This window comes from Magnolia sinica, chromosome 9, assembly GCF_029962835.1.
Source record: "Magnolia sinica isolate HGM2019 chromosome 9, MsV1, whole genome shotgun sequence".
Taxonomy (NCBI): Eukaryota; Viridiplantae; Streptophyta; class Magnoliopsida; order Magnoliales; family Magnoliaceae; genus Magnolia; species Magnolia sinica.
This window is the reverse complement of record NC_080581.1, coordinates 18,008,200-18,035,200: the sequence shown is the minus strand read 5'-3', so window position 1 is coordinate 18,035,200 and position 27,001 is coordinate 18,008,200. Positions and strand designations below refer to the sequence as shown.

At 39.2% G+C, this 27,001-nt stretch overlaps 1 protein-coding gene and 1 non-coding gene across 3 annotated transcripts in view; one reads left to right on the top strand and one right to left on the bottom strand.

Annotated features, from left to right (window-relative positions):
- The window catches only part of LOC131257000 (class V chitinase-like), a 34,244-nt gene extending 8,008 nt beyond the window's left edge, over positions 1 to 26,236 (bottom strand). Inside the window, exons 1-2 of one of the 2 annotated variants that reach the window (XM_058258146.1) lie at positions 25,100 to 26,236; positions 22,591 to 22,864 (exon numbers count right to left, since the gene is read on the bottom strand). In XM_058258146.1, coding sequence (XP_058114129.1) covers positions 22,845 to 22,864; positions 25,100 to 26,195 — 1,116 coding nt within the window. In that variant the 5' untranslated portion in view covers positions 26,196 to 26,236 and the 3' untranslated portion in view covers positions 22,591 to 22,844. Of the gene's footprint in view, positions 1 to 22,590; positions 22,865 to 25,099 lie in introns of those variants that run through there. The other variant, XM_058258144.1, reaches the window with a different exon arrangement.
- Positions 8,398 to 8,504, top strand: LOC131257153 (small nucleolar RNA R71). Its single transcript, XR_009177168.1, has one exon. It is a non-coding gene; the product is annotated as a small nucleolar RNA R71 (small nucleolar RNA).
- Positions 26,237 to 27,001: the final 765 nt, after the last annotated feature.

The window sequence follows — 27,001 nt, the reverse complement described above, 5'->3', positions numbered from 1 at the left end:
TTCAAATACATGGGGCTACCATAATGTTGGAAACAAATCCACCTAGTTAAGAACTTTGGTCAAGTCATTTTAGTCAGTGGGCTGAAAGATGAGGAAGATCCAACGCTCAAGTGGGCCATGAGCAAACATAGTGGGTTGTTAAAGGCCACCGTCCAACTTTTTTTGGCTGTGGGACCCACCATTGAGTGTGAAATATTATATATGTCTCCCTTGTTATGCATTAGTTTTACGAACATGGATGTGCTTAATTGATCTAATTATATATGTTTTATCTTACAAGGTGATTTTGAAAGCTAAGGAGAAAACGATGCTTAAAGTATGGATTTAATGCTCAAAGAATTACCAATTAAAGAATTGGATATATGGAGGTTAAGATTGAAGAATTCAAGAATCCAAGATCCAAGGAAACTAAGTGAAGGAAAAAAAAACAAAGGAGTTAAAATGCAGAAATCGACCATTCGATGACATCGATGACACATTTAATGCCATCGAAAGAAGCATCGATGCCATCGAAGCCACTTCGATCCAATCACAAAAATCATGAAAAATTTAATTTTCTTGCTGGAAATATTTGAGCATTCTTCAATGCCATCAAAGCCAAGTTCGATCCCATCGAAGGAAGTTCGATGATATCAAGAAATTCCACAAATTTAAATGTTCATTGCTAGATAGTTTCCTTATTTCATCTGGACGCTTTGATAAGTGTTTAATCCCATTGAAGGTGTCATCGAAACTGTAATAGCTGAGGAAAATCAAGTTGTTTTTGAAGTCATTGAGAATCAGGCCTATATAAAGGGATATTATAGGAGTTTCTAAATATGAATTAAGGTGGAAGGAGTATAATAAGGAGTTGTGGTGCTTCAATGAGTCCTTTTTTAATCCTTCTGTTCTAGTTAGTTTTTATATTTTTCTATTTGAGTTTTAGTTCAACCATGTATATGGTTGACTAATCACTTAGCTAGATCTAAGAGGTGAAGCCTGTAATGCTTTGTAATGTTTAGTTTACTTTGATTCAAGTTGTTTGGTTTTCATGTTGAATAATTCATTGATTTTTTGTTTGAATGAAAAAGTATTTTCAATTCACTTTGATCCATTGTTGACTCCGGGCACTTTGGATGCTTAGGAAAGTTATGAATATTCTCTTACATGTTTTATAATTGTTTGATCTGTAAAATCTATTGATCTATCATTGACTTAGGGCATGATAGATGCTTTGAATTCTCTGTTATTAATATGTTGATGCTTTATGAGAGAACCAATTCAATGAAGTTCAAATCTGTTTTGAAATATACGAATAATGGTTTAACTGCTCCATTATCCGACTTGATAGGATAGGACTTTGATTCCAGTTATGTGATCTAATTGAATCAAGTAAATTAATATTAATGAAGCTATAAGTGGATCCTTGACACTCTAATATTATATTCCTGATAGTTTCTTTCACAATTACTCTTTAATCCAGATTTTTATAGTTAGTTTATATTATAGTTATAATTCTAAAGTATTCTAAAAATTGCACAAAAGCAAGTCCCTATGGCTACGACCTTGGTTTCACTAAGTTATTACTACATCGCAGCCCTGCTCTTGGGGTTGTCATAACAAATTTTTGGCACCGTTGCTAGGGACTTTAGTTGCACTTTTATAAAATATATTAGGATTATGACTCTTTTTTTTTTTTTTTTTTTTTTTTTTAATGTTTCTAGATTAAGATTTTCTAATTTATTAGATACTAACCTTGTTCTTCTGTGTTGTTAAAACTAACATAAGATCATCAATTTGGTAATATCCTTCTAACTCTTTCTACTGTAGTATTTAAATTTTTTAGTGTTATTTATTTATTTCTATTTAAAAATTTTCTTTTCTAGGTTTTAGTTTAGACTTAGGGATTGAGAGTGTTTCATGCCCAAGTGGGTACATAACAACACTCTAAGTTTTTTAAGTGAGGGAGAATTAGTCGAATGGTTGCATATCCATCGCTGGATTAGACACACCTTGAGATCCTTTGAGTTAACATAAAGTATGGCTGCAAATCAACCTCATTATCCGACCGAAGAGCAACAAGACGAGAATGATGTACATAATGGTCCTCTACCTAGAATGTTGTGTGATTACTTACAACTAACGAGGACGGGTACACCTTCCTACATGGTGTTTCCATGTAATATAAGAAATATGGATTTCAAGTTGGGAGTGATCCAACTACTCCCGAAGTTTCATGGACTTGATTTTGAAAATCCATATCTATATCTCAAGGAATTTGATGCGATCATAACAACCCTATACTTTCAAAACATGTTTGATGACACCTTAAGATTGAAATTAGTCCCTTTCTCTTTAAAGGAGAAAGACAAGTCATGGCTTCACTCCTTAAGATCGAGATCGATAGGGACATGGGCAGAGATGACCTAGGAGTTCCTTAAAAAGTTCTTTCCGGTTCATAAAACCAATACCCTAAGGAGAGCAATCGTGAATTTTTCTAAAAAAGAGGAAGAGACCATCTTCCAATGATGGAAAAGATTCAATGATCTTTTAAACTCTTGCCCACATTATGGCTATGAAATTTGACGGGTCATAAGCTTTTTCTATGATGGATTGACTTCGTCCATGCACCAATTTATAGAGATGAAGTGCAATAGAAAATTTATGAACAAGAACGCTAATGACACATTGGATTATTTTGATATGCTTGTTGAAAATGTGCAGTCATGGGATAATTTGTCTAAGCCCACTAATGCCAGAAGAACTTAGTTTAGAGAGAATGAAGGAATGTACATATTAAAGGAAGAGGACGATGTGAATGCTAGGGTGGCTAATCTTATAAGAAAAATTAAGGCCATGGAACTGAAGAAAGTAGAAATGGTCAAACCCGACAAGACTGTTGAGATTGTTTGTGGTATTTGTGCTAGTAACATACTCTTGACGCAGGAGTGTCTTACAATTTCGGCATTTCAAGAATTGTTATATGAGCAATCTAATGCCATGAACAATTATTAAAGGCTGTTTAGCACACCCATCTCAAACACGTATAATTCTAGTTGGCGGAACCGCCCAAACTTTAGTTAGAAGAATGGACAAATGACTAATACAGACAAAAATCCTTAACAAACTTTTTCTTCAAGTTTCAACCTATTGCTAAATTAGAAAGGAGTCTAAGAAGATCTATTTCAAAAACATATGGAAAACCAAGAGCTATTTAAGCAGAATACTTTATAAGCATTCCAAGACCTTAATAAGTCAATTCAAAGATTAGAGTCACATATAGTTAGGGAAAAAGTGATTTTCCAGCCCACCCTCTACCTAACTTGAAACCACAATGCGAGATAAGTGACCCAAGCTCTTCGAATCAGCATTTGGACCAAGCTAAATCTATTACTACTCTTAGAAGTGGAAAAACAATTGGCAAGAGTATATCGACAAGGGCTAAGAAGCCCAATCACTCAAAGGAATCTGAAAAGAATTATGGACTTAACAATACTTTACATGGGAAGAATCTACTGATTGGATAGCTTTTTATTAAGGGCCTGTTTGATTTTCCAGTGCACTGGTAAATACCGGATAAAAGAGTAATAATTATTTCCCTGTGTATTTACAAGGCACCTGATTTGACTGCTCACTTTTTGAAACAAAAATCGAAAACATTACAAAATATATATGGGTCCCACTGTGATGCATTTCGCTTATCCACACCGTTCATCCATTATGCCTTTTGAATTTATTGTATGAGCAAAAAAATGAGGTATATCCAAAACTCAAGTGGACCACACCATACGAAAATAGGAATCGAATACTTACCGGTAAAAACTTTGTGAGGCCACTTTTTCTTTTGGTGTGGGCCACCTGAATGTTGGATCATCCTTATTTTTTGGCTCATGCCTCAAAATATTGTGGTAAAACATATGGACGGAATTGATATATTATATGCATTACCTTGAGGTTCAAAAATTTTAAATAGCTATTTGGACCAGTTCCCAATGCAGAAGTTTCCCTGGATTTTTAAACGGATGAAATGGTAATAATTACCCATTTCTTGGGTATTTACCCAAGCTCTTGAAAATCAAACACGCCCTAAGAGAGCATTGATATTAAGTATAAAAATGACAAGTTTTCTCTCTTTATAATTAATTTATTACTACAACACCGGTTGATTTATTGCAGCGCACCCTCATCTTTGAGACAAAATTCATCCGTCCATCAGTTTCGCGAGCTTGAGTTAAGTGGGGCACATAAACTGAAGGTAGATATAATATTCAAGTTACTAGAAAACCCCTGAGCGACTATTGTTCAAATACGTGGGGCTATCATAATGTTGGACACAAATCCACCTAGTTAAGTGTTCACACCCCAAGTGCAGGGTTGTGATGTAGTAATAAACTCGGTAAGACCGAGGTCGAATCCACAGGGACTGATACCTGTACGTTATCTGAAACCAAGTAGAGCTAGAACTAGACTAAGATGTGATCTAAACCAAAGAGAATTTAAGAAATAATTGTGGAATAATTATCTAAAACTTTAAGGAATTCTGAGGAAGAAAAACTAGGGATTCAGAGGATCCACTTGTAGAAATCAGGGAGATCTTATGCCTGCATCAAGGATTATGGAATTCAAACTTACTTGATCTGGCTTTCAAGAGATGAAAGGTTTATGAATTAGAATGGACTCCATCATCTTACCATGCCCAGGAGACAAAGCAAACAATAGGGTTAAACTAATTACCAACCAATCAACAATGTATGAAGATCAAGAAGGGTACTGTCATCCTACCATGCCCATGAGACAATGATGAACAACAGGGATTCCTGACTTCATAAACATAAAAAGGGAAAAGAAATACTCAAAGCCATTGCAAACCCATTGTAATTTCAGTCACAACAGACCATTAAAAACTAAGAAAAATATTCCTTGAATAATCAAACCACAATCAAGTTTAATTCATAATAATTAAATAAAGTCTCCCATCTCAATACAAGCTTCACCTCTTAGCCCTAGCTAAGAGGTTTAGCCGACCATGATTAGGCTAACCTTAAGAAATAAAAGAGATATAAAGGAGAAAGAAGAAAACCAGGCTCAAGTCCTCGCTGCCTCCTCAACTCCCCTCCGTTTCTCTTTCACTCTCCCTGACGTGCAGCAGCAGCCGATCCTCAAGCTCAACTGTCTCTCACGAAAAGCCTTCCTTCCAGGAAAAACAAACCGATCCTCCAATCAAGCTCAAGTCCTCCCCCCTATCACTCTCTCCCTCACGTCTTTTATAGGCTGGAACAAGCGGTCGACTGGTGTGCGAAACAAAAGATTGGAGTCAGTGGCTCCTTACGCACGCAACAAAAATGCAAACTATCTTGCGTTTGGAAAGCTATTCGGGATGGCTGATCATCGGAAGTCGTTCTGTCTTCATAGATGGGGTCGTGACCCACTTCTCTCTCTCCTGGACGGTGTGGATCGGAGAGATGGCTCATCGTGGTGGCCCACAGCCGCCCGCAAAACGCGGACAGCTTTCGGTTTCCGCGAACAGAGCCGCTGGAAACGGAAGACCCGTGTACGTGGTTGAGCTCGGTGGGGTCCACTTTAGCAACATCACACCTCATCAGAGCCGGCCATTGGCTCTATGGGATTGATTAAGCACAAAATTTCAATTTTGAAGGGGATCTGACCTTTCAGTGGGCCGCTGCGTGAATCAACGTCCGGCGAAAGCTCCCGCACTAGCGATCTTTATTATATGCATGATTGCAAGAAAGGTAGTAATTTTGGTTAGAATCATTGTCTGGATACAATGGACAGTCCGGATTGTCCGTCCAATCACGATCACGAAGATCGTATGGCCCACGGTGATCGGTCATCTTGTTACGCACATACGTGCGTAAGGAATTACGCTGGGATGCTCGGCCGGCCCCTGATCATCTCTAGAGAAGGGATCCACTCCGTCCAATGGACTCATGTCGAAAAATCGTTCGACCATGGGTGTTTTTGCATTGGATTCGGTGTGACCCACCGAGTTTTCAGTAAACCGTCAGAATTGTGTTTACACAGTAAAAAATCAATCATACTGCTCTCTTCAAACTATCTCTCCTAGGTCCGCATTCTCTGGGCTGTTGGAGTCTACTGAACGGTCCAGATCATCCTGAAGACCTCTGATGGTGGCCCACTACAAAAATGCAGCAGCTCGTTCCTTGAAACAGAGCTCTCTCTGTTGTGAGCAGCGAGACGCGGTCAAACAGGCTCTTGTTGGTTCGGTGTTCAGTGCGTGCACAGTTGCCCGTGCACTCCTTGCATGTAAAGTGGGTCCCATGTTGATGTATATGTAAAATCCAATCCGTCCCTCTGTTGTCCCATCTCATTTAAACCGCCAAGACTAATTTTGAAGCATATCCAGATAACAGGTGGGCCCCATATCACTGTTTTGGTGGTTGATCTGTCCGTTGGGCCACTTTCACAATGATCCAGGAGCTGAAAATTGATGTGTACGGTTCATTTATGGTCCTCAGGGTACGTATGGAGTTTCAAACTGATCTAATGGTGGGAACCCTGTGATCTTGCATTCTATACGTCTTCTAGGCCTGTTGGCTGGACTTTCTCTGATTTCTGGCTTGTAAATTCTTCAAGCTTGGTCTTCTGGAGTCCCGTCCTATGCCTTGGTGAATTCAGAGTGTCAATCCATACATATAGCATCATTTTTTCAGTCCAGGCTCGTGAATACGCCCTGCATCACAAACATGATTAAATCAGGTCGATAAACAGTACTATGTTTGTAAATCCAGGTAACAACTGGGTCTGATATGCAATATTTGACCCTCAACACAACCCCCAACCAGCATTTTGCTAGTCCCGAGCAAAGTATGCGAAAAATAAATTGAGAATTACAGGATAATTTCTACAAACTCAAGAGATTTATGAAAAATAGTTCAGATACTCGAATTCTAAGATTCATGAATGTTGGCATTACTTTTTCCTGAAATCAAGCTCACGGTAAACTTCATAATCAAGTTCAAAATATTAGTCCATCAATTAGAATAATTCTAAATATTGAATTCCATGGATGTATAGTCCAATCTCGACTTGTCAACATTAAGATTCACCTTGATATTTAAGAATATCATTGGTAACAAATAAGAGAAATCACGATAACCCAACTTGGCTTACACCTTATCTGTTTATTCTTTTAATTTTTGAATTTTTTTTTTTTTTGAAGTAACGCCAAGAAGAGGGATCAAATCCTCACCTACAGGGAGCAAACCTAAGGTAAAGACTGTACACCCAACTTTTTCACATATCATTCATGGGGAATCGAATCCTCACCTATAGGGAGCAAACCTATGGTAAAGACTGTTCGCCCAATCCATTCAATTTCTCAAGTTGGTTCCTTTCATGTTTAGTGATTACCAGGTTAATACTTTAATATCGAACTGAAACCTTAATATGCAAGCGAGATGTGTCCTGCGAATGCATGACTCAACCAATGTTTACAAATTCTAATAGTGGATTAACAATTCAAACTTAGCTGTAAAATTTAATAGATAACTGAATCCAAGAGTCATAAAGTACCAACATCACGCATCTTGAAATTCTAAGTGCCCTTAGATGGCCGTCAAAATCACTTCGACTTCATCAGAAGTCCTGAAAAATTAAAAATTTTCACAACTTTTGCTAAGACCAAGAAAACACTGATTAGGAAACCTAATCTCTCACCCCCAACCTAAAATCTACATTGTCCTCAATGTAAAAGAAATAAGCATGCAATGCACATGGGACAAAATAAGTAAATGAGAAGTGATGGGAAGATAATACCTGAAAGAATCAAGAGGCTTTCCATAACTATCTACGTAAGAGCGGGTCAGCACAAGAGAGAAACCAACAAAAATAACAAAAAAATGAAATCCTACCTACACCACTTTCGCAGGTACTCTTGATTGTATGTATTGGAGTTATGGATGATTTTTCCAGCCAGGATTGTATGTATTGGAGTTAGGTCCAGTAAAAGGTCTTTGATAGTTATTTACGGCATTGGCTTGTTCATTCAACACTCCTCGAAAGGCAGGTATTGTAAGACAGTTTTCAGTTGTGTGAATGTTGCAATCACAGATACCGCAAACAATTTCATTGACCTTATCCTTCTTTCCTTCCATGGCCTCAACTTTCCTTATGAGCGTAGTCACTTTATACTTGAGATCATCCTCTTCTTTCAAGAGATATAATCCACCTTTCTCCTTTAATTGAGTCGGCCTAGACGTGGTGTTCGTCATTGGGTAATAGTCCCATGATTGTGTTTTTTCAGCGAGACTATCGAGGTAATCCCATACCTCGTCAACATCTTTATTAATGAACTCTCCATTACACATTGTCTCGACCATTTGGCGCATGGAAGATGTCAGTCCATCGTAGAAAAAATTTGTAATGTGCCACGTTTCAAATCCGTGTTGTGAGCATGAACTAAGCAAATCTTTGAACCTTTCTCAACATTGGAAGAATGTTTCATCTTCCTTTTGGGCAAAGTTTATTATTGCTTTTCTGAGGGTAATCGTTTTATGATGTGGGAAGAAATTTTTTATGAATTCCCTCTGCATGTCGTTCCATGTGCCAATGGATCTAGGACGCAATGAATGTAACCACGTCTTAGCTTTCTCTTTTAAGGAAAAAGGAAAGAGTTTCAGCCTAATTGTATCCTCAGATACATTAGGAAAACATAATGTAGCTATAATCTCATCGAACTCTTTCAAATGTAAATATGAACTCTCTGATTCAAGTCCATGGAATTTGGGAAGGAGTTGGATAACTCCCGGCTTGATATCCATTTGTCCTGTGTTTTCAGGAAAAATCATGCATGAGGGCATACTCACTCCCGCCTGTTGTAGATAATCTCGTAAAGTACGAGGCGGGGGTGCCTGTTGCACCTCATTCTCATCTTGGGTATCCTCCACCCTGGGTGGAAGTAGAGGAGGTTGGTCTTCAGCCATAACTTCAGTTAACTCAGGAGATTTTGAGCGGTGTCTAGTCCTGCGATGGATAGTCAACCCCTCAACCAATCCTCCTTCAGTCAAGAGACGTCGTGTGTTGTCACGGGCCCACTTGGGCATGAAACACTCGCAGCCCTCAATCAAATTCAAAGCCTAATCCTAAGAAAGAAAAGAAAATCTAGAAAGAAGGAGAGAGAGAGTTGGAAAGAAATTACCAAATTGAAGCCCCTAAGTTAATGACCTACAAAAGAAAACAAACAAGTTAGTTCTAAAGAGAATGTATAGAATTAGAAAATCCTTAAAAAGGAGGAGAGAAGTAAACTAGTTTCTAAAAAGAAAAAAATCCTAAAAAAAATAAATTAAAAAGAGATATGAAAAATAGAAAGTAGAGAGAAAGAACTTACCGAATTAGAAATTTCTATCTTAAAGGCCTACACAATAGGAAAGTTAGTTTCTAAAAAATTCTAAAAATAAATTAGGAAACAAATTAGATTCTAAAATTAGAAAGTTACCAAAAATAAAAGTAGAAAGTTAATTTCTAAAAAGGGAAAGAAATAACCTAGTTTCTAAGAATAAACTATTTCCTACAGATGGGAGGATACTACAATTAGAAAATTTCTAAAATTCAAACCCTAATTCTAAAAATAGAAAAAGTAGAGAGATTAGGAAGGAATTACCAATTGAGAAACTTATGTCAAGATCCTATAAAACAGGAAACAAGTTAGTTTTGAACTTAAATAAAAATAAATAAAAAAACTAAGGTTAGTAAAATCCTAATCTTAAACTAATCCTAAAACTAATTAATTTCAGAGAATCGTAACCGTCAGTCCCCGGTAATGGCGCCAAAAACTTGTTCACACCCCAAGTGCAGGGTTGTGATGTAGTAATAAACTCGGTAAGACCGAGGTCGAATCCACAGGGACTGATACCTGTACGTTATCTGAAACCAAGTAGAGCTAGAACTAGACTAAGATGTGATCTAAACCAAAGAGAATTTAAGAAATAATTGTGGAATAATTATCTAAAACTTTAAGGAATTCTGAGGAAGAAAACTAGGGATTCAGAGGATCCACTTGTAGAAATCAGAGAGATCTTATGCCTGCATCAAGGATTATGGAATTCAAACTTACTTGATCTAGCTTTCAAGAGATGAAAGGTTTATGAATTAGAATGGACTCCATCATCTTACCATGCCCAGGAGACAAAGCAAACAATAGGGTTAAACTAATTACCAACCAATCAACAATGTATGAAGATCAAGAAGGGTACTGTCATCCTACCATGCCCATGGGACAATGATGAACAACAGGGATTCCTGACTTCATAAACATAAGAAGGGAAAAGAAATACTCAAAGCCATTGCAAACCCATTGTAATTTCAGTCACAACAGACCATTAAAAACTAAGAAAAATATTCCTTGAATAATCAAACCACAATCAAGTTTAATTCATAATAATTAAATAAAGTCTCCCATCTCAATACAAGCTTCACCTCTTAGCCCTAGCTAAGAGGTTTAGCCGACCATGATTAGGCTAACCTTAAGAAATAAAAGAGATATAAAGGAGAAAGAAGAAAACCAGGCTCAAGTCCTCACTGCCTCCTCAACTCCCCTCCGTTTCTCTTTCACTCTCCCTGACGTGCAGCAGCAACCAATCCTCAAGCTCAACTGTCTCTCGCGAAAAGCCTTACCCAGCCCCCTCCACGGCTGCTCAAGATCCAGGATCGGATGCCCCCTATCACTCTCTCCCTCACGTCTTTTATAGGCTGGAACAAGCGGTCGACTGGTGTGCGAAACAAAAGATTGGAGTCAGTGGCTCCTTACGCACGTAACAAAAACGCAAACTATCTTGCGTTTGGAAAGCTATTCGGGATGGCTGATCATCGGAAGTCGTTCTGTCTTCATAGATGGGGTCGTGACCCACTTCTCTCTCTCCTGGACGGTGTGGATCGGAGAGATGGCTCATCATGGTGGCCCACAGCCGCCCGCAAAACACGGACAGCTTCCGGTTTCCGCGAACAGAGCCGCTGGAAACGGAAGACCCGTTTACGTGGTTGAGCTCGGTGGGGTCCACTTTAGCAACATCACACCTCATCAGAGCCGGCCATTGGCTCTATGGGATTGATTAAGCACAAAATTCTGATTTTGAAGGGGATCTGACCTTTCAGTGGGCTGCTGCGTGAATCAACGTCCGGCGAAGCTCCCGCACTAGCGATCTTTATTATATGCATGATTGCAAGAAAGGTAGTAATTTTGGTTAGAATCATTGTCTGGATACAATGGACAGTCCGGATTGTCCGTCCAATCACGATCACGAAGATCGTATGGCCCACGGTGATCGGTCATCTTGTTACGCACGTACGTGCGTAAGGAATTACGCTGGGATGCTTAGCCGGCCCCTGATCATCTCTAGAGAAGGGATCCACTCCGTCCAATGGAGTCATGTCAAAAAACCGTTCGACCGTGGGTGTTTTTGCATTGGATTCGGTGTGACCCACAGAGTTTTCAGTAAACCGTCAGAATTGTGTTTACACAGTAAAAAATCAATCATACTACTCTCTTCAAACTATCTCTCCTAGGTCCGCATTCTCTGGGTGTTGGAGTCTACTGAACGGTCCAGATCATCCTGAAGACCTCTGATGGTGGCCCACTACAAAAACGCAGCAGCTCGTTCCTTGAAACAGAGCTCTCTCTGTTGTGAGCAGCGAGACGCTGTTTGACCGCTCTTGTTGGTTCGGTGTTCAGTGCGTGCACAGTTGCCCGTGCACTCCTTGCATGTAAAGTGGGTCCCATGTTGATGTATATGTAAAATCCGATCCGTCCCTCTGTTGTCCCATCTCATTTAAACCGCCAAGACTAATTTTGAAGCATATGCAGATAACAGGTGGGCCCCATATCACTGTTTTGGTGGCTGATCTGTCCGTTGGGCCACTTTCATAGTGATCCAGGAGCTGAAAATTGATGTGTACGGTTCATTTATGGTCCTCAGGGTACGTATGGAGTTTCAAACTGATCTAATGGTGGGAACCCTGTGATCTTGCATTCTATACGTCTTCTAGGCCTGTTGGCTGGACTTTCTCTAATTTCTGGCTTGTAAATTCTTCAAGCTTGGTCTTCTGGAGTCCCGTCCTATGCCTTGGTGAATTCAGAGCGTCAATCCATACATATAGCATCATTTTTTCAGTCCAGGCTCGTGAATACGCCCTGCATCACAAACATGATTAAATCAGGTCGATAAACAGTACTATGTTTGTAAATCCAGGTAACAACTAGGTCTGATATGCAATATTTGACCCTCAACATTAAGAACTTTGATCAAGTCATTTTAGTTAGTGGGTTGAAAGATGAGGGAGATACAATGCTCAAGTGGGCCACAAGCAAATATAGTGGTTTGTTAAATGCCACCGTCCATCTTTTTCTAGCTGTGGGATCCTCCATCGCTTTGGTTCAGCCTCAATTTTTAGACGACACCCTGAAATGAGATGAACCGGTGGACAGGCCAAATTTGTCACAAACATCACGAAAGTGGCACCACCAACATTAAATGGCCGCATGATAATGACATTTGTGGCTTTGGGTAAGATTTCATTGGAGATGGTTTCTGTGATTGTCGGGCCCACTGTTGGTTTTGAGAGAAATCTATCCCATTCACAAGTTTGTCAAATTATTTTACCAGGTTGACCAAAAGATTAGGCAGATTCACCACTCAAGTAGTCCACAAGCGAACAAACAATGACCGCTATCAGACCTTTTCCTATTGTTGATTGCACTTAAGCAGTGAATAAGCCTCGATTTTGAGCCCACACCATCAAATGAGATGGAGAAAATTATGGACAGTTCAATTTGTGACAAACATCACGAAAGTGGGGCCCTACTAAGATTTAAGGGATAATCGGGTCCTGTTAAGATTTAAGGGATAATGATAACCATCATGCCACTCACATGTTTGACTCCTCATGTCAAACTCACTGGAGATGGTTGTAATGATGGATCCCATCGTGCTGTTGAGTGAAATCCAAGTCATCCATCATTTTCTTCATATTAGTTTATGGCTTGGGTCAAGAATGATGTACATTTGAAAAGCTCAAGTGAGCCACAAAGCATGAAAACGGTGAATATACTTCAATGATAATAACTTTGCCGATTAATATTTTTCTATGCCTCCAAGAACACACCATGTTTATGTTTGACAACATAAAAATCCTCAAATGAGTAACTAATTATCTAACCTAAAACAATCTAACCAATTAAAAATAATGTCACAATCTAACAGTAACAGATAAAAAACAACTTAACAATTTAATAAATTAATAAGTTAAAAATAATATAATAATATAACAATCTAATAAATTAACAATCTAACAAATTAAAAATAATTTAACAAATTAATAGATACATTCATCCAACCATCCAACCATGCATTTAACCACCTAATCATCCCATACACGATACATCCATCCATCCTTCCATCCACCCAACCATTTTATCCATCCAACCAACCATCCCTACCTCACATCCATCCATCCAACCATCCATTCATGCATGAATTCAACCATCTATCCATTTGATTTAGATTGTATAATTTATAATTTATATATATATATATATATATATATATATATATATTATAATATACTTTAAAATTATTAAGGGGTTTAAGTGTTTATAATATTATAAATATATATAAATACATTACACACACACACACACACATATTTGGGAAATGGTACTATGAGGTTGACCTCATGGGTAGAGCTATACACGAACCGAGTTAGCTCAGTTAGCTTGCTTTACTTGACCCGAAAAAGCTCGATTTGACTCGATTTGAAACTGAGTTCGAGCTCGAAAAAATTTCGAGTTGAGTTTGAGCTCGACTCGACTCGGATCAAACCCCAACTCGAATCGAACCAGTTCAGTGACTCAGTTATTTTGATATTGATGTTGCTCAGAAAGTGTCTGATGAAATGACTCAACGAAGTGTCAATTGGTGGCGAGAAAGGTATGGATATGAAATAAATACCCTTGTATCTTGATTTTTATGTTGCCTATTGAGTATTTGATGAAATACTTGTAAACTGATGCTGCTGCTTTACATTTTGTGAGAAATTAAAGGTGCACTGCATGTGTTTAAGAAAATGCTGCAGAGGCTTAATCTTGGCTCGAACTAGCCCGAGCTGTTAACTGAATCGAGCCGAGCTGGCTAGTTTGGCTCAAGGACTGAGCTGAGCTGAGTTCGAGCTAGGGTTAGAGAGTGGCCGAGCCGAGTCGATCTATGCCAGCTCGACTCGTGTACACCTCTACTCATGGGAGCTTTCCATGAGGTCAAGCTATGTGGGCCCCACCATGATGTATGTCGAACATCAACACCATCAATCAGATGCACCATTCCATGGTGGGCCACGAGCTTAAAAATAAAGTCAATCCATTACTTGGAAGGGCCACACTACATACAACAATTGAGAGGGATTACCCTCCCATTAAAACATTCATAATCATTTATTGAGCCCATTGAGATGTGGTTCACAAATCCAGCCCATCCATTGTGTGTGTCCCACTTGGATGGGGGGTCAAACCAAGTTTCACCAGCATCCAAAACTTAGGTGGGCCCCACCAAGTGCTTTTATATGTTTTAAGCATGTCTTTACATGGTTTTAGATGTATGGCCCACCTGAGTTCTGTATATGGCTGATTTTTTAGATATCCCATAATCTAAAAGGGGACCCATCAAATGCACGATGTTGATGTTCGACACACATCGCGATGGGGCCTGCATAGGTTGACCTCATGGGAAGCTCCCATGAGGTCGACCTCATAGTATTATTTCCCTACATATCTTAAAATGATCGGGCAAAATGAATGGACAGGGTGGATTTATAAAAAAAACACACGGTGGCCCCCACCTAGCTTCCCAGCACAGGAACTCCTTGTAAAAAGCCTTTGACAGGCAATCCGGGTCCCATTGAGGAGGGGGATGCCAACACTAGAAACTATCCTAGATGGAATGTGGGGTCCACCCAATCAGGCTTAAGCCATTCCATAATTTAAGTATTCATGAAGAAGTGAATATAGAATTAATATGTAAGTTTTAAGCATGATTGTTCATTGCACTATATGATGTGTCTGTAAGATCTTTATATGGTGGGCCTTATTGATCAATGGTCTAGATTGTCCTAAAGGTTGGATAAGCAATTGGGTAAAGCAGTGGGCCCCACTGCATTTTGTTATATCATGAGATTTTCTCTTTCGCGATCCGTTTCCGACCACCGGCTTCCATATGACTAGAATCATCGGCTGCAGCAACCGATTTCAATGGGTCATCATCACGTCTTTATGAAGGTAGGTGGTGGTGACTAGATAACACGTTGGTGGATGGTCTTAGAAGAGATGGGGAAGGGCGGCAACCTTTTGTTAGGATAGGGTTTCCTCTTTTTCAGGTGACTATTTGAATAAGAAGGCCTTTTAAGGGCTATTTGTTTTGGGTCATGCTTGGCCTGCACCCCATCTACTTGTCAAGCTGACTTGCTGGGTCCATCTGTATTGTATGTAGTGCATCCTATTTTCAGGACTCGTATGAGCCACCTCCAATTCCAGTTCTAATGTTTCTCCCACTTGGGCCACATTAATCAATGTCAATGATTAATCTGTAGAAAATATTTTTGAAAATCTGTTTTAATTTTGAGAAAACATCCAAATGGTTAACCAATGCGATTGTTAAATAATACGAATAATGATATTACAATCTGGTCCATCAAGGCTACTAGTATCAGATCGTGGTAGTCATCACAACATTTAATCTAAGCGAAGTGTGGCTAAGAGTGGTCACAATACTATCAGTTTTAATGACAGAGATTAAGAACTAAGAAGTGTAGTATAAGGATTACACACATAGTGTGATGATGTGTGTTTATCCTTAAGAGGTCCTGAAGCTTTGAAATGTCTCCGATGAGACATAACTGTAGTTCTACTTACTCAGAATAGATTGCACATACTTAGAGAGAAGTAGAAATTGACTTTATATCAGATTCATCAAAAAACTTTATTAAATGAGATCTTTTCAATTTCTGAAGGATAAAACACGCTCAAACTTTCACTAACTGAAAACATCTATAAGGATCAATGACTCCCATGAATGTTACATGCTTCTGAAATGGCGTGATAGGGAGTCCTTTAGTGAGTAGATTTGCAGTCATCTGCTTAATGTCGATGAACTCTATAAAGACTTAATGATTCTGAACTTTTTCTTCCTTTACAACAAGATATTTGATGTCAATATGCTTCGATCTTGATGAATATTTGTTATTACTAGAAAAGGAAATCGCGGCTGAATTATTGCAAAATATTCTTAATGGTATCGGGATATGCTCTAGTACCCGCAAACCTGAAAAGAAACACTGTAACCATAATATCTGATTAGATGCCTCATGACAGGCAATGAATTCAGCTTCCATGGTGGATGAGGCTGTGGTAGACTGTTTCACGCTTTTTCAAGACACAGCTCCTCCAATCATCATGAATATATAGCCTGAAGTGGACTTTTTAGTGTCAATGCAGCCTACAAAATCTGCGTCTGAGTATCCAATCAACTCTAGAGGATCAGATCTTCTGTATGTGAGTCCGAAATCCTTTGTTCTCTGTAGATACCACAACGCTTTCTTTGCAGCTATCCAATGTTGCATTCCTGGATTGGACAGGTAATCTGCTCAACATTCCAACAACAAATGCAATGTTTGGTCGCTTACAGACTTGAGCATACATTATGCTCTCTACTACTGATGTGTACAGAAGTTCTTTCATTCGATTCTTTTCCAAATCATTCTTGGGATATTGGAATTGGCCAAATTTATCACCCTTTACAATGGGTGACTGTCCAAGAGCACAATTTTACATGCCATACCTTTCGAGTATCCTTATAATGTAGGCCCTTGATGATAAGTTGAGCAGTTCACGAGATCTGTCATGACAAATCTCAATACCAATGACATAAGAGGCGTCACTAAGGTCCTCCATTTCAAATATTTGAGATAAGAATTTTTCTGTGTCGCTCAATATCCCGATGTCACTGCTAGTTAATAAAATGTCATCAATATATAAAATCATCATAATGAACTTACTCCAACTGATTTTAATGTAGATACATTCATCTGTAGTGTTTTCTACAATACCATATGAGGAAATTACTTTATGAAACTCAAGGTACCATTGTTGTGATGCTTGTTTTAACCCATAAATGGATTTCTTTAGTTTATAAACCAAAAGTTATAAGCCATGGGTTACAAAACCTTCGGGTTATAACATATGTACATTCTCATTCAGATCCCCATTAAGAAATATTGTCTTTACATCCATCTGATGTAACTCTAAATCCATATGAGATATAAGAGTCATTATGATCTTGAATAAGTCTTTCTTAGATACTGGTGATCGAAAGTCTTCTTAAAGTCAATATCCTTATGCTGGTTAAAACCCTTAGCAACAAGTCTGGCTTTATATTTTTTGACATTACCCTTGGAGTCCCGCTTGGTTTTAAATATCGATTTACAACCAATCGGTTTTATTATAGAGGATAACTCAACAAGATCCCATACTTTATTATCCCTCATGGATTTCAACTTATCTTTTATGGCATTAAACTAACGAGAAGGGTCAGCACTTTGTTTGATTTGTGTAAAAGATTCAAGATCTTTTCCATCCCTATGTCAAACTCGTGCTCCTTTAAGTATACGATGTAATCGTCTAGATTTATACTCTATCTTTCAGATATTCTCAATGGTTTAGCTTGTTGGGTGTGATTTTGGTTTTCCTCATCAATGGGTTGTACAAGGGATTCAACGTGGCAATTGCAGAGTCGACTACAACATTTATATCCACGTGATCTTGAGTGACTATGACCGGAGTCATAGTCCTTTCTTCCTTAAATACAAAGTTTCTAATGTTCGTGCTCCCATTGTTTTCAGTGTCCTCACTAAATATAGCATTCTCAGTCTCAACGATCTTCATAGAGTGGGAATGACAATTGAATTGATAGCACTAAATATAGCATTCTCAGTCTCAACGATCTTCATAGAGTGGGAATGACAATTGAATTGATAGCCTTTTGACCTTTCTGGATATCCAATAAAGAAATAGCTGATGGTTCTAAGATCAAGCTTCCTTTTATACGGGTTATAAATTTTAACCCCCGCAGGACATCCCCAAACATGTAGATATCAGAGACTTAGTTTTCTTTCATTTCACAGCTCAAAGGGAATTTTACTTACTGCTTTACTAGGGACCCTTTTAAGGATATGAACTGTGATTTTGATCACATCACCCCACAGAGATTCTGACAATGTCGAAATGCTAACCATACTTCGTACCATATCTATAAGGGTGCGATTACGCTTCTCAGCTATATCATTATGCTCTGGAGTACTAGGCATACTATACTAGGCGACAATGCCACAATCTTGTAGGTATCTAGCGAATGGCTCTGGATTGTGACCTAATTTGTCATATTACCATAGTATTCACCACTACGGTCAAATCTGACAACTTTAATCCTTTTATTGAGTTGATTTTCAACTTCAACCTTATAGATTTTAAAAGCATCCAGGGTATCTGATAAGATAGAGGTGCTCAAAATGAGAATAGTCATCTATGAAGGTAATAAAATATTTGTATCCACTCTAGGATGCCGTAGTGAATGACCCACAAATGTCCCTATGTATCACCTTTAAGAGTCCTACACTCTTTGTTGCATATTTCTTTCTGTTTCTGGTCTGTTATCATTTTATGCAATCAATGCACACTTTATAGTCAGATATGTCTAGAAAATGAAGAATTCCTTTTTGCACAAGCCTATCTAATCTCTCACAAGATATATGACATAATCGCCTGTGCCATAACATGGAGGAATTCTCATAGTCTAATTTACGTTAAGATCATGTTTTATTTTCATACATGACATTAACAATATAGACGTATGAGGCAATCAAGTCCAACTGGTATAGGTTGTTCACCATAGAGCTGGTGCCAACTTTAATCAAATTAAGGTAAATACTGAATCCTTTACTCTCAAATTAAAATGAATATCCCAATTTATCCAAACGAGAAATAGAAATTAGATTACGCTTTATAAAAGGCACATAAAATGTATCTACCAAATCTAATAAATAACCAGACTCTAACGTAAGCCTATAGACTCTAATTGCCTCTACATTGACTTTAACACTATTGTCTACGTATACTGAGCTCTCTACATCAATTGGTGGCCTGGTCTGTAGTAAGTCCTACATAGAAGTACATATGTGAATAGTAGTTCCTGAATCTATCCACCAAGAATTCACCGACATATCAGTTAGATTGGATTCAAAACAGACTAAAATAGAATTATTACCCCTATTTATGAGTCATTGCTTATACTTTATGCAGTCTTTCTTTTAATGGCCCGACCTCTTGCAAAGGAAACAATTGTTACCTTTAGCTTGCTTGCAGCTCGATACATTCCTAGGTTGGTTTTCAACTGGAGAACCTAGAGGACCATGAGGTCCTGAGAATCCCTCGTTAGAACCATATTTCCTTTTTCCGTTTCCATTATGTACAGGTATATGTCCTGAGGTTACAAGATTAACATTCTGACTATTTTAAAAAGATTTTGAAGGTTCAGAATTTTCTGGAGTAATCTCCAAATGTAATCATCCCCGGATTGTCTCTATGGCCTCTATCCTTTGAACATAATCAAACCTGGTTAGGATAGGAACTTAATGCATTTGAGTTAAAATTTTAATTGGTTGTAGAATATACTCATATTAGCAGATTGTTTATATAGAAAATTCATGAATAAAACCAAATATCAGGCAATCTTATCAATTCAATTGATTGGGGCTTTCAACTAAACTATCCAGGATGAAGATGTGCCCAAACATTTGATCCTGGCGAGAATCGGTTACATCATCATCACTCCTCCTGTGGGAGGTAGTGATAATATGCAAGTGACTTTCCTGAACATGAAGCTAAGTGATGCCAATTATGTAAATCTGACACACTCAACACCTGCGGGTATGATGAGTCTTTCAGCTTTACATTATAAGCACCCTTTATTCTACCTTGTTCATGCTCTTACCAAAAGGTGATCGTTTGTGTTTTCGTCTCCATTCGCATAAAATGTGAACGTAACTGAATGCAATCCTTTAACTTAATTCTCAATATCACAAGCCCAGATTCGTGAAAATTTTTACTGATTGAGGTCACTGTGGTGGCTAACACAACCGGATTCAATCTCACAAAATTTTGACTTGGGATTGCAATTTTAATCTTGTCCTCAATGGATTAACTATTTAAATAAGTCTGATTTGGCCCACAAGGCGGTTGATATTGATCGTTGGAAAAATGAGGAGTCTTAAAGAGAAACAAACGGGTAGGTTTCACCATCCTCACTCCAGCGGTCTATATCAACTTCTAAAGATGGATGATGGGCACACAATTAAGCCGAATCAATACTTTGAATGATCTGATCAGTGACAATGAGCGACGCACAGTTGGCCCTTAACATTCACAGGATAGACAATTGGAATAGAACTATTTTGATGGATGGTTAGATCCTTACATTAGAGTCCATACTATGGACATATCAGATCCTATTCTTAATCTCCAAATGATGAAAGGGCCATATTCTTCATTGTCCATCAAGTGAATGAGCCAGATTATACACTCTTTTAAAAAATTAAACAGACAACTCAGATTGAAGAAATGGATCTCAAAAAATTGGTCCCAAAGGGAATACACGCTAAACGAGCATTCAACATGCCCTTGAATTAAACTTAAATAAAATGGTATGGGCCTACAATATGAGCTTCATCTAGTCAACCATCAGACCTTATTTGCGCTTAAAATTAACTGGAGTGAGCCGATAAATTATCAAATGAATGTGAACCAAATTATTCCCAAAGGATAGGCACAACTTAAGCCCTGTACACATGGCACTCTGATCTTGACCACAAGCAGAATGAAATGGCCAATAGGCCCACTGGATACCTAATACGATTGGGCATTGTTCCGTTCATAATTATCGCAGCAATATCAAAAAACTACTTGTGGCCCTTGCAAGGATGGCCCACTGGGTCACTTAAATCACAGAGAAACGGTTGTGGCTAAAGGCCTATACATAAAATTTGTAGACAGAGTCCATTGCCTGATAAGAAAGTGCATCCAACAACCTTATGGAATGAATGAGGGGTGCTGCCCCAATAGTGCTGGAACAGTCCTTGAACACATGGCTCACAGGACCCAAAACAAATAGCCCCCGAGTAGAGGGGGCGCAGGCCAAGCACGACCCAAAATAAATAGCCCCCAAAGGCCTTATTCAAACAGTCACCTAGAAAAGAGGAAACCCTATCCTAACAAAAGGCTGCCGCCCTTCCCCATCTCTTCTAAGACCATCCACCGACGTGTTATCCGGTCACCACCGCCTACCTTCAGGAAGACGTGATGACGACCCATTGAAATCGGTTGCTGCAGCCGATGATTCCAGTCATATGGAAGCACCGCCGGTGTCGGAAACGGATCGCGTAAGAGTGGGAATCAACGACCTTTAACCACATCGATTTTAATGGAGTGGGAGAAAGTTGCAACATTAAGTGGATGTACACGGGTTGTCGGAACTGGGAAGAAGATGACATGAGGCCGCTGCTACCCATTTATGGTTGTGGTGATCGGATGACCACGGGCGATAGGGTTACAATTTCGAATATGGTTTGAAGCTGCAAGTTCCTTCCTGATGATGAGTGAGTTCAAGATAGGATCGCCCTTTTCCACTCTTTTTTCATCTATGTAAGAACTGGATGATGGAATCTATCGGAATATGGTGCTGATGGCTCTGTACTGAGCATTGCCTTGTTGAATAGATTCCAAAATCCCTAGTTCTCGGATTCGGGATCAAAATTCTTAATATCTAGATTTGGGATTCAAATCCCTAATGACTGGATTTAGGGATTCGAAAATCTCTAATTTTGGGAATTAAAATTCTTGATTTCTAAATTAGGAATAAGAATCCCTAATTGCCTTATTGATCATCCATACCTGATGGACAGTGGCTCTGATACAAACTGTAAGGATTTTTTAATATGCGGGAGTGAACGGATCTTGTTGTGCATCGGAAATGGAGATCTGAAGAACTGTAAGGTGTACCTTGTTGTGTCGTCATTGCTGTGAAATTGAATACCGGATAATAGAATTTGGATGCTGATCTTCCTTTCCTTAGGACCTCCTTGGAGAAGATATAATGGGATTACCTTTCTAGTGTGGTGTAGGATTGGGGACCCAACCCTATTAATATAGGTTAGAGGGAAGAAGAGTTTGTAACCCATTAAAACTCTTCTTCCCAAGGCTACACACTGGTCATCCTAGTTGTTCTAAAATACTGTGTGCGAATCACAGTTATAGCATTCCACCCCTTACACAAATCTCATGATATATCACAACGCAGTGGGGCCCACTGGTTTACCCGATTGCTTATCTAATCTTTAGGAAAATCCAGACCGTTGATCAATAAGGCCCACCATAGAAAGATCTTAAGGTGTCTTACTTGAGTTTTTTATGAATATAATTCTTGGGTTGTACAGTTCTTATGAGGAAGTGCACAAAATGCAAGGTCTCTGCATTACACGAACATCACAAATGCAATATGTTCAGACCTATTATTTAATCAAACTTCATATAACCTTAATAATAAGAGCATAAGTACTGAATTATTACAAGATTTTATAAAAGGAGTGTATTTGTATTGATCATATACATTTCAATTTATTAGAACTTAATATAATACATATGCTCCTTAAACTTCTTTTTTCTCTTTTAATTGAAGGCTTCATCAGGCCCTTTCCCTTATTCTGTCATATTTCTCCTACCGTAGATTGACGATGTCTAATCAATTCCACGTCTGTGAAGCTGCAACAACGAAGACAACATGTTTAGTACATTAACATAAATGAATCAAAGGTTAGGATTAGCCCTATGTTCACCCAAAAATGAAATCGGACGGCGATCGTTGGCTAGAAATTCATGGATCACATGTTAATTATCATTAATTAGCTCTTAACTTTCAGGCCCAAATCTGCTTGTTAATCATTAATAGGCAAGTTCGAAGCTTGGGTGTGGAAATTCTGTAAAACCCCAGACCCTGACCTGACCCGACCCACCTAACAAAGGCTCAGCTTAATCTATACAGGCCCAGGCCCGACCCATATCGAACCCTAAACAAAACCCAACTTGACAATCAAGCTAGTTGCTAGTTGGCCGTTGGACATTCTAAGCTTGACCCAAGTTTATTTATATTTGTGTGGTCCACCTCTAGTTTCAAAATAGCATGATTTTTAGTTAGGAGAAATGCTCCATTGCTCGTATGCATGTAGAAAGTCTAATCAATTGATCTAGACCGTTCATTAGGTCCAATTCATATTTTAGGGGCTAATGTGAAGATATCAAACTAATATCAGAAATATTAACCATTTTATCAATGTCCATAAATATGGACAGTCAATATCATGTACACAAAAATGGGTCTTAGCAACAACTTGACCCACCTATTTTTTAGGGACCATTATGAATTATTTATGATTATAAAGTATCACTTTTATCAGGTAATCTTAACCGTTCCTTCAATGGCTTGGAAAAATGATGGCTATACAAAAAGGTCAATCACGAATAGAATGGATCATCAGATCCCATGAAATGAGTTCTAAACTTAAATGGACAGTTCAGATCGATTTGTTGGACTTGTGTACATAAATTAGACGGTTTAATATCAATTATGTTTTGGCCAATAAAAATAGTGATTTATGAGTGACTGCGTAGTATTATCCATCACTCGGTCAGAGTATTAAAGTTTTTCCCATGTCTAAACGGAAGTTGCGTATGAATGGAAATTGCGTTTGAAAATGCACTCTTGAATAAATGTCAGTATTCCGGCCAACCATTGTTGAACGTTTATTTAAAAATGTACAATGAATCTCGGTGCACACCGAAGCAGATTGCACGGTGTCCCCCGGCCTAGAGGGAATTGGTCTGAGCTGGGCTCTATGAGGCCCACCGTGATTTATGTGTTTTATCCATGCCGTCCATCCAATTTTTTGGATCATTTTTGAGGCATGAATCCAAAAATGAGGCAGATACAAGAATCAAGTGGGCCCACATTGAGGATTAAGCAGCCGCCATTAAAAACATCTTGGAAGCTATAGAAGTTTCAGATCAAGCTGATATTTTTGGTTTTTTTACTTTCATCCAGCTGCATATGACCTTATCAACAGGTTGGATGGCAAATCACATCATGGTGGTCTTAGGAAGGTTTCAACGGCCGGGCATCATTTCACCAGTGTTGTGGTAAACTTGAGCTTTTTATCTGCCTCAATTTTTTATTTTTGCCTCGTGTGATGAGATGATCTGGAAAATTAGGTGAACGATGTAGATAAAACCCATATATTATGGTGGGCCTCACATAGGGCCTGCCTAAACCGAAGGAATTCGCTTCCCAACATCACATAGCTTGGTGATCCTGGGACATGCATGAATTTAAATGGGCCATATGGGATTGTTAAAGATAAGACCATAAAAACATGTTTGAAAGTTGTTAGGCAGAGGAACTCAAATTGAGTATTACCTTGTCCGTTGACTCCCAATGCAGCCAGGCCAGCTTATGTGAGCGATGTGCTGGTAGAATGTCTCTACCAACGTACTTTCAATCATGTGCTCACATGGAGTAACTGAACCCAGCAACTTTTAAACATGCTTTTTATGAGCCCATCTTTCACAACCAGTGCAGCTTTGGAGTTGGTTTAGAAAACTTTCAAACATGCCTTCTATAGCCCATTTTGACAGTGGCCCACCAGTTAAATAAAAACCAATCCCATGATGGCTTATTTAGGCATGAGTAGTATTCAATTTCTGATTGTACTCATCTGAGTTATCTTTAAAAGCAGCATATGACCCAATCAAGTCCTATTATCCTAGCAGCACTAAGCTACCTACCATTAGGTTCACCACGTAGAGGTGCAAACCATATGCGCACATCTTTTTCCTTATCTTTATGCTTAGTGTTTATTATTATTATATTTATTTATTTATTATTATTTTATTTTACACATGCACTGACACCACCATGGTTTTTTTTATGCTTAGTTAAATTACCTTGTTGTGAAAGCTCCCAGTTGCTGTCTCCACTAACGGACCATGCAAAATAGCCCAACAGCCCCTTACTCTGAGCATACGAAACCTTAGCAGCAACCGATCTTACACCATCGAATCCCATCCAAGTGGACCCCGCATAGCAATAGTCCGTTACAACCGTCGGATCATACACCCAAGTAGCACCGCTCCTACCAACAAACGCCTTGATCTGCCAGTAACTTATCGATCCATGGCTTGCAACACCTTGTTCAGTAGCTCGCCCGCTCGCAGGCGCACCCAAACCATTTTGGTTCGGGTCCACTAGCTTCCATGCATATCCATAAAACGGCAGACCTAGCACCATCTTCTTAGCTGAAAGCCCAGCCCCGATCCAGACATCGATCCCAGCGCTACCACTGAATCGACTCGACGGGTTGTAGAGTGCAGCTGGTGCACCGGTCGAGTCTCCCGACCAGCCAGGTCCTTTGAAGTCATACGCCATGACATTGACCCAATCCAAGTTTCTTCCGATCGACTGGACCGGGTAACTCAGTGAGTCACGATTCGCAGAGAAATGGACGGCTGCAGTCAGAAGCAGCTGCGGCCGACCCGACGACTGCGACTCGGACACCACCGCAGCTCGCCACTCATCGAAGAGGGTGCCTAAGTTCAACATCTGTTGAGCGGTTTGTGGGTATTCCCAGTCGAGGTCGAGGCCGCGGAAGCCGTTGGCTCGAGCGAGCCTGATGGATGAGTCGATGAAGCTCTTACGTGATGTTGGCTGGCTCGCCATGGAGGCGAAAGCAGATGGGTCGGACCTTCCGCCTCCTATCGATAATAGCGTCTGGACGGACGGGTTCTTTTGTTGGACGGTTGTGGTGAAAGAAGCGAATGTGGCCTGGCTGGAGGTTGGGATGATGAGTTGGTTGGATTGAGGATCGAGAGCGGCGAATGCACAGAGGAGGTGGGTGAATAGAGCAGAGTTTATGTCAGATACCGGGAATTCGCTGGCCGGAAACCAGTAGGCGGCTTTGACTGTTGTTTGGCTGATGGAGGGTTGTAGTTGAAGGAGGAATATAGAGAAGAAGGAGAAGAAGAGAAGGTTTCGAAACGCCATTAGAGATATAGAGAGGATTGTAGCAGTTGTTGGTTTGTTGGAGTTTTTGGAGTTGTATTTATAGGAGTAGAAGGAAGCATGAATGTGAATTATTTTGATGTATGGTATACATAGGAGTAGGATATCCGAGCCGTTCATAAGTTGGGTTTGATATTGTAGATATCCTTGACAAAAAATCATTAAGGTGGGCCCCACGGTCAGGGCAGCAGAAGCTGATTGCGTACTGAGTAACTCATTACCCTTAGCGTACTGAGTACAGGCTCTGTGGTCCACCGTTATTTATTTATTTTATTCACTCCATTTATCCATTGTAAAAGCTAATTTTAGGGCTTGGATCCAAAAATTAAGTATATCCAAATCTTAAGTGAACCACACCACTGGAAACAGTGTGATTGAACCTATACCATTGAAAAGTTCTTGGAGGCCACAGAAGTTTTGGATCGATCTGATGTTTGTGCTTTATCTTCATCCATGTCTTTGTGATATTATGAACAGGTTGGATGACAAATAAACATCACTGTGGGCCCTAGGAAGGTTTCAACTGTGGAAATCATTATTCTACGTTGTTTCTTGTGGTATGGTCCACTTGAACGTTGGATATACTTAAATTCTGGAATCAACCCATAAAATTAGTAGAAAAAATTGATGGACGGTGTGGATAAACCGTATACGCTCACAGTGGGCCCAAAAGAGTTTACTCAATACGATAAAAGCGTATAGAGTATATTTCCGGGGCAGCACCCACTTACGTGTTAGCTTATCCGCTCCCTCCTTTCAACGCTTTGCTTGGCCTCATCTATGACTTC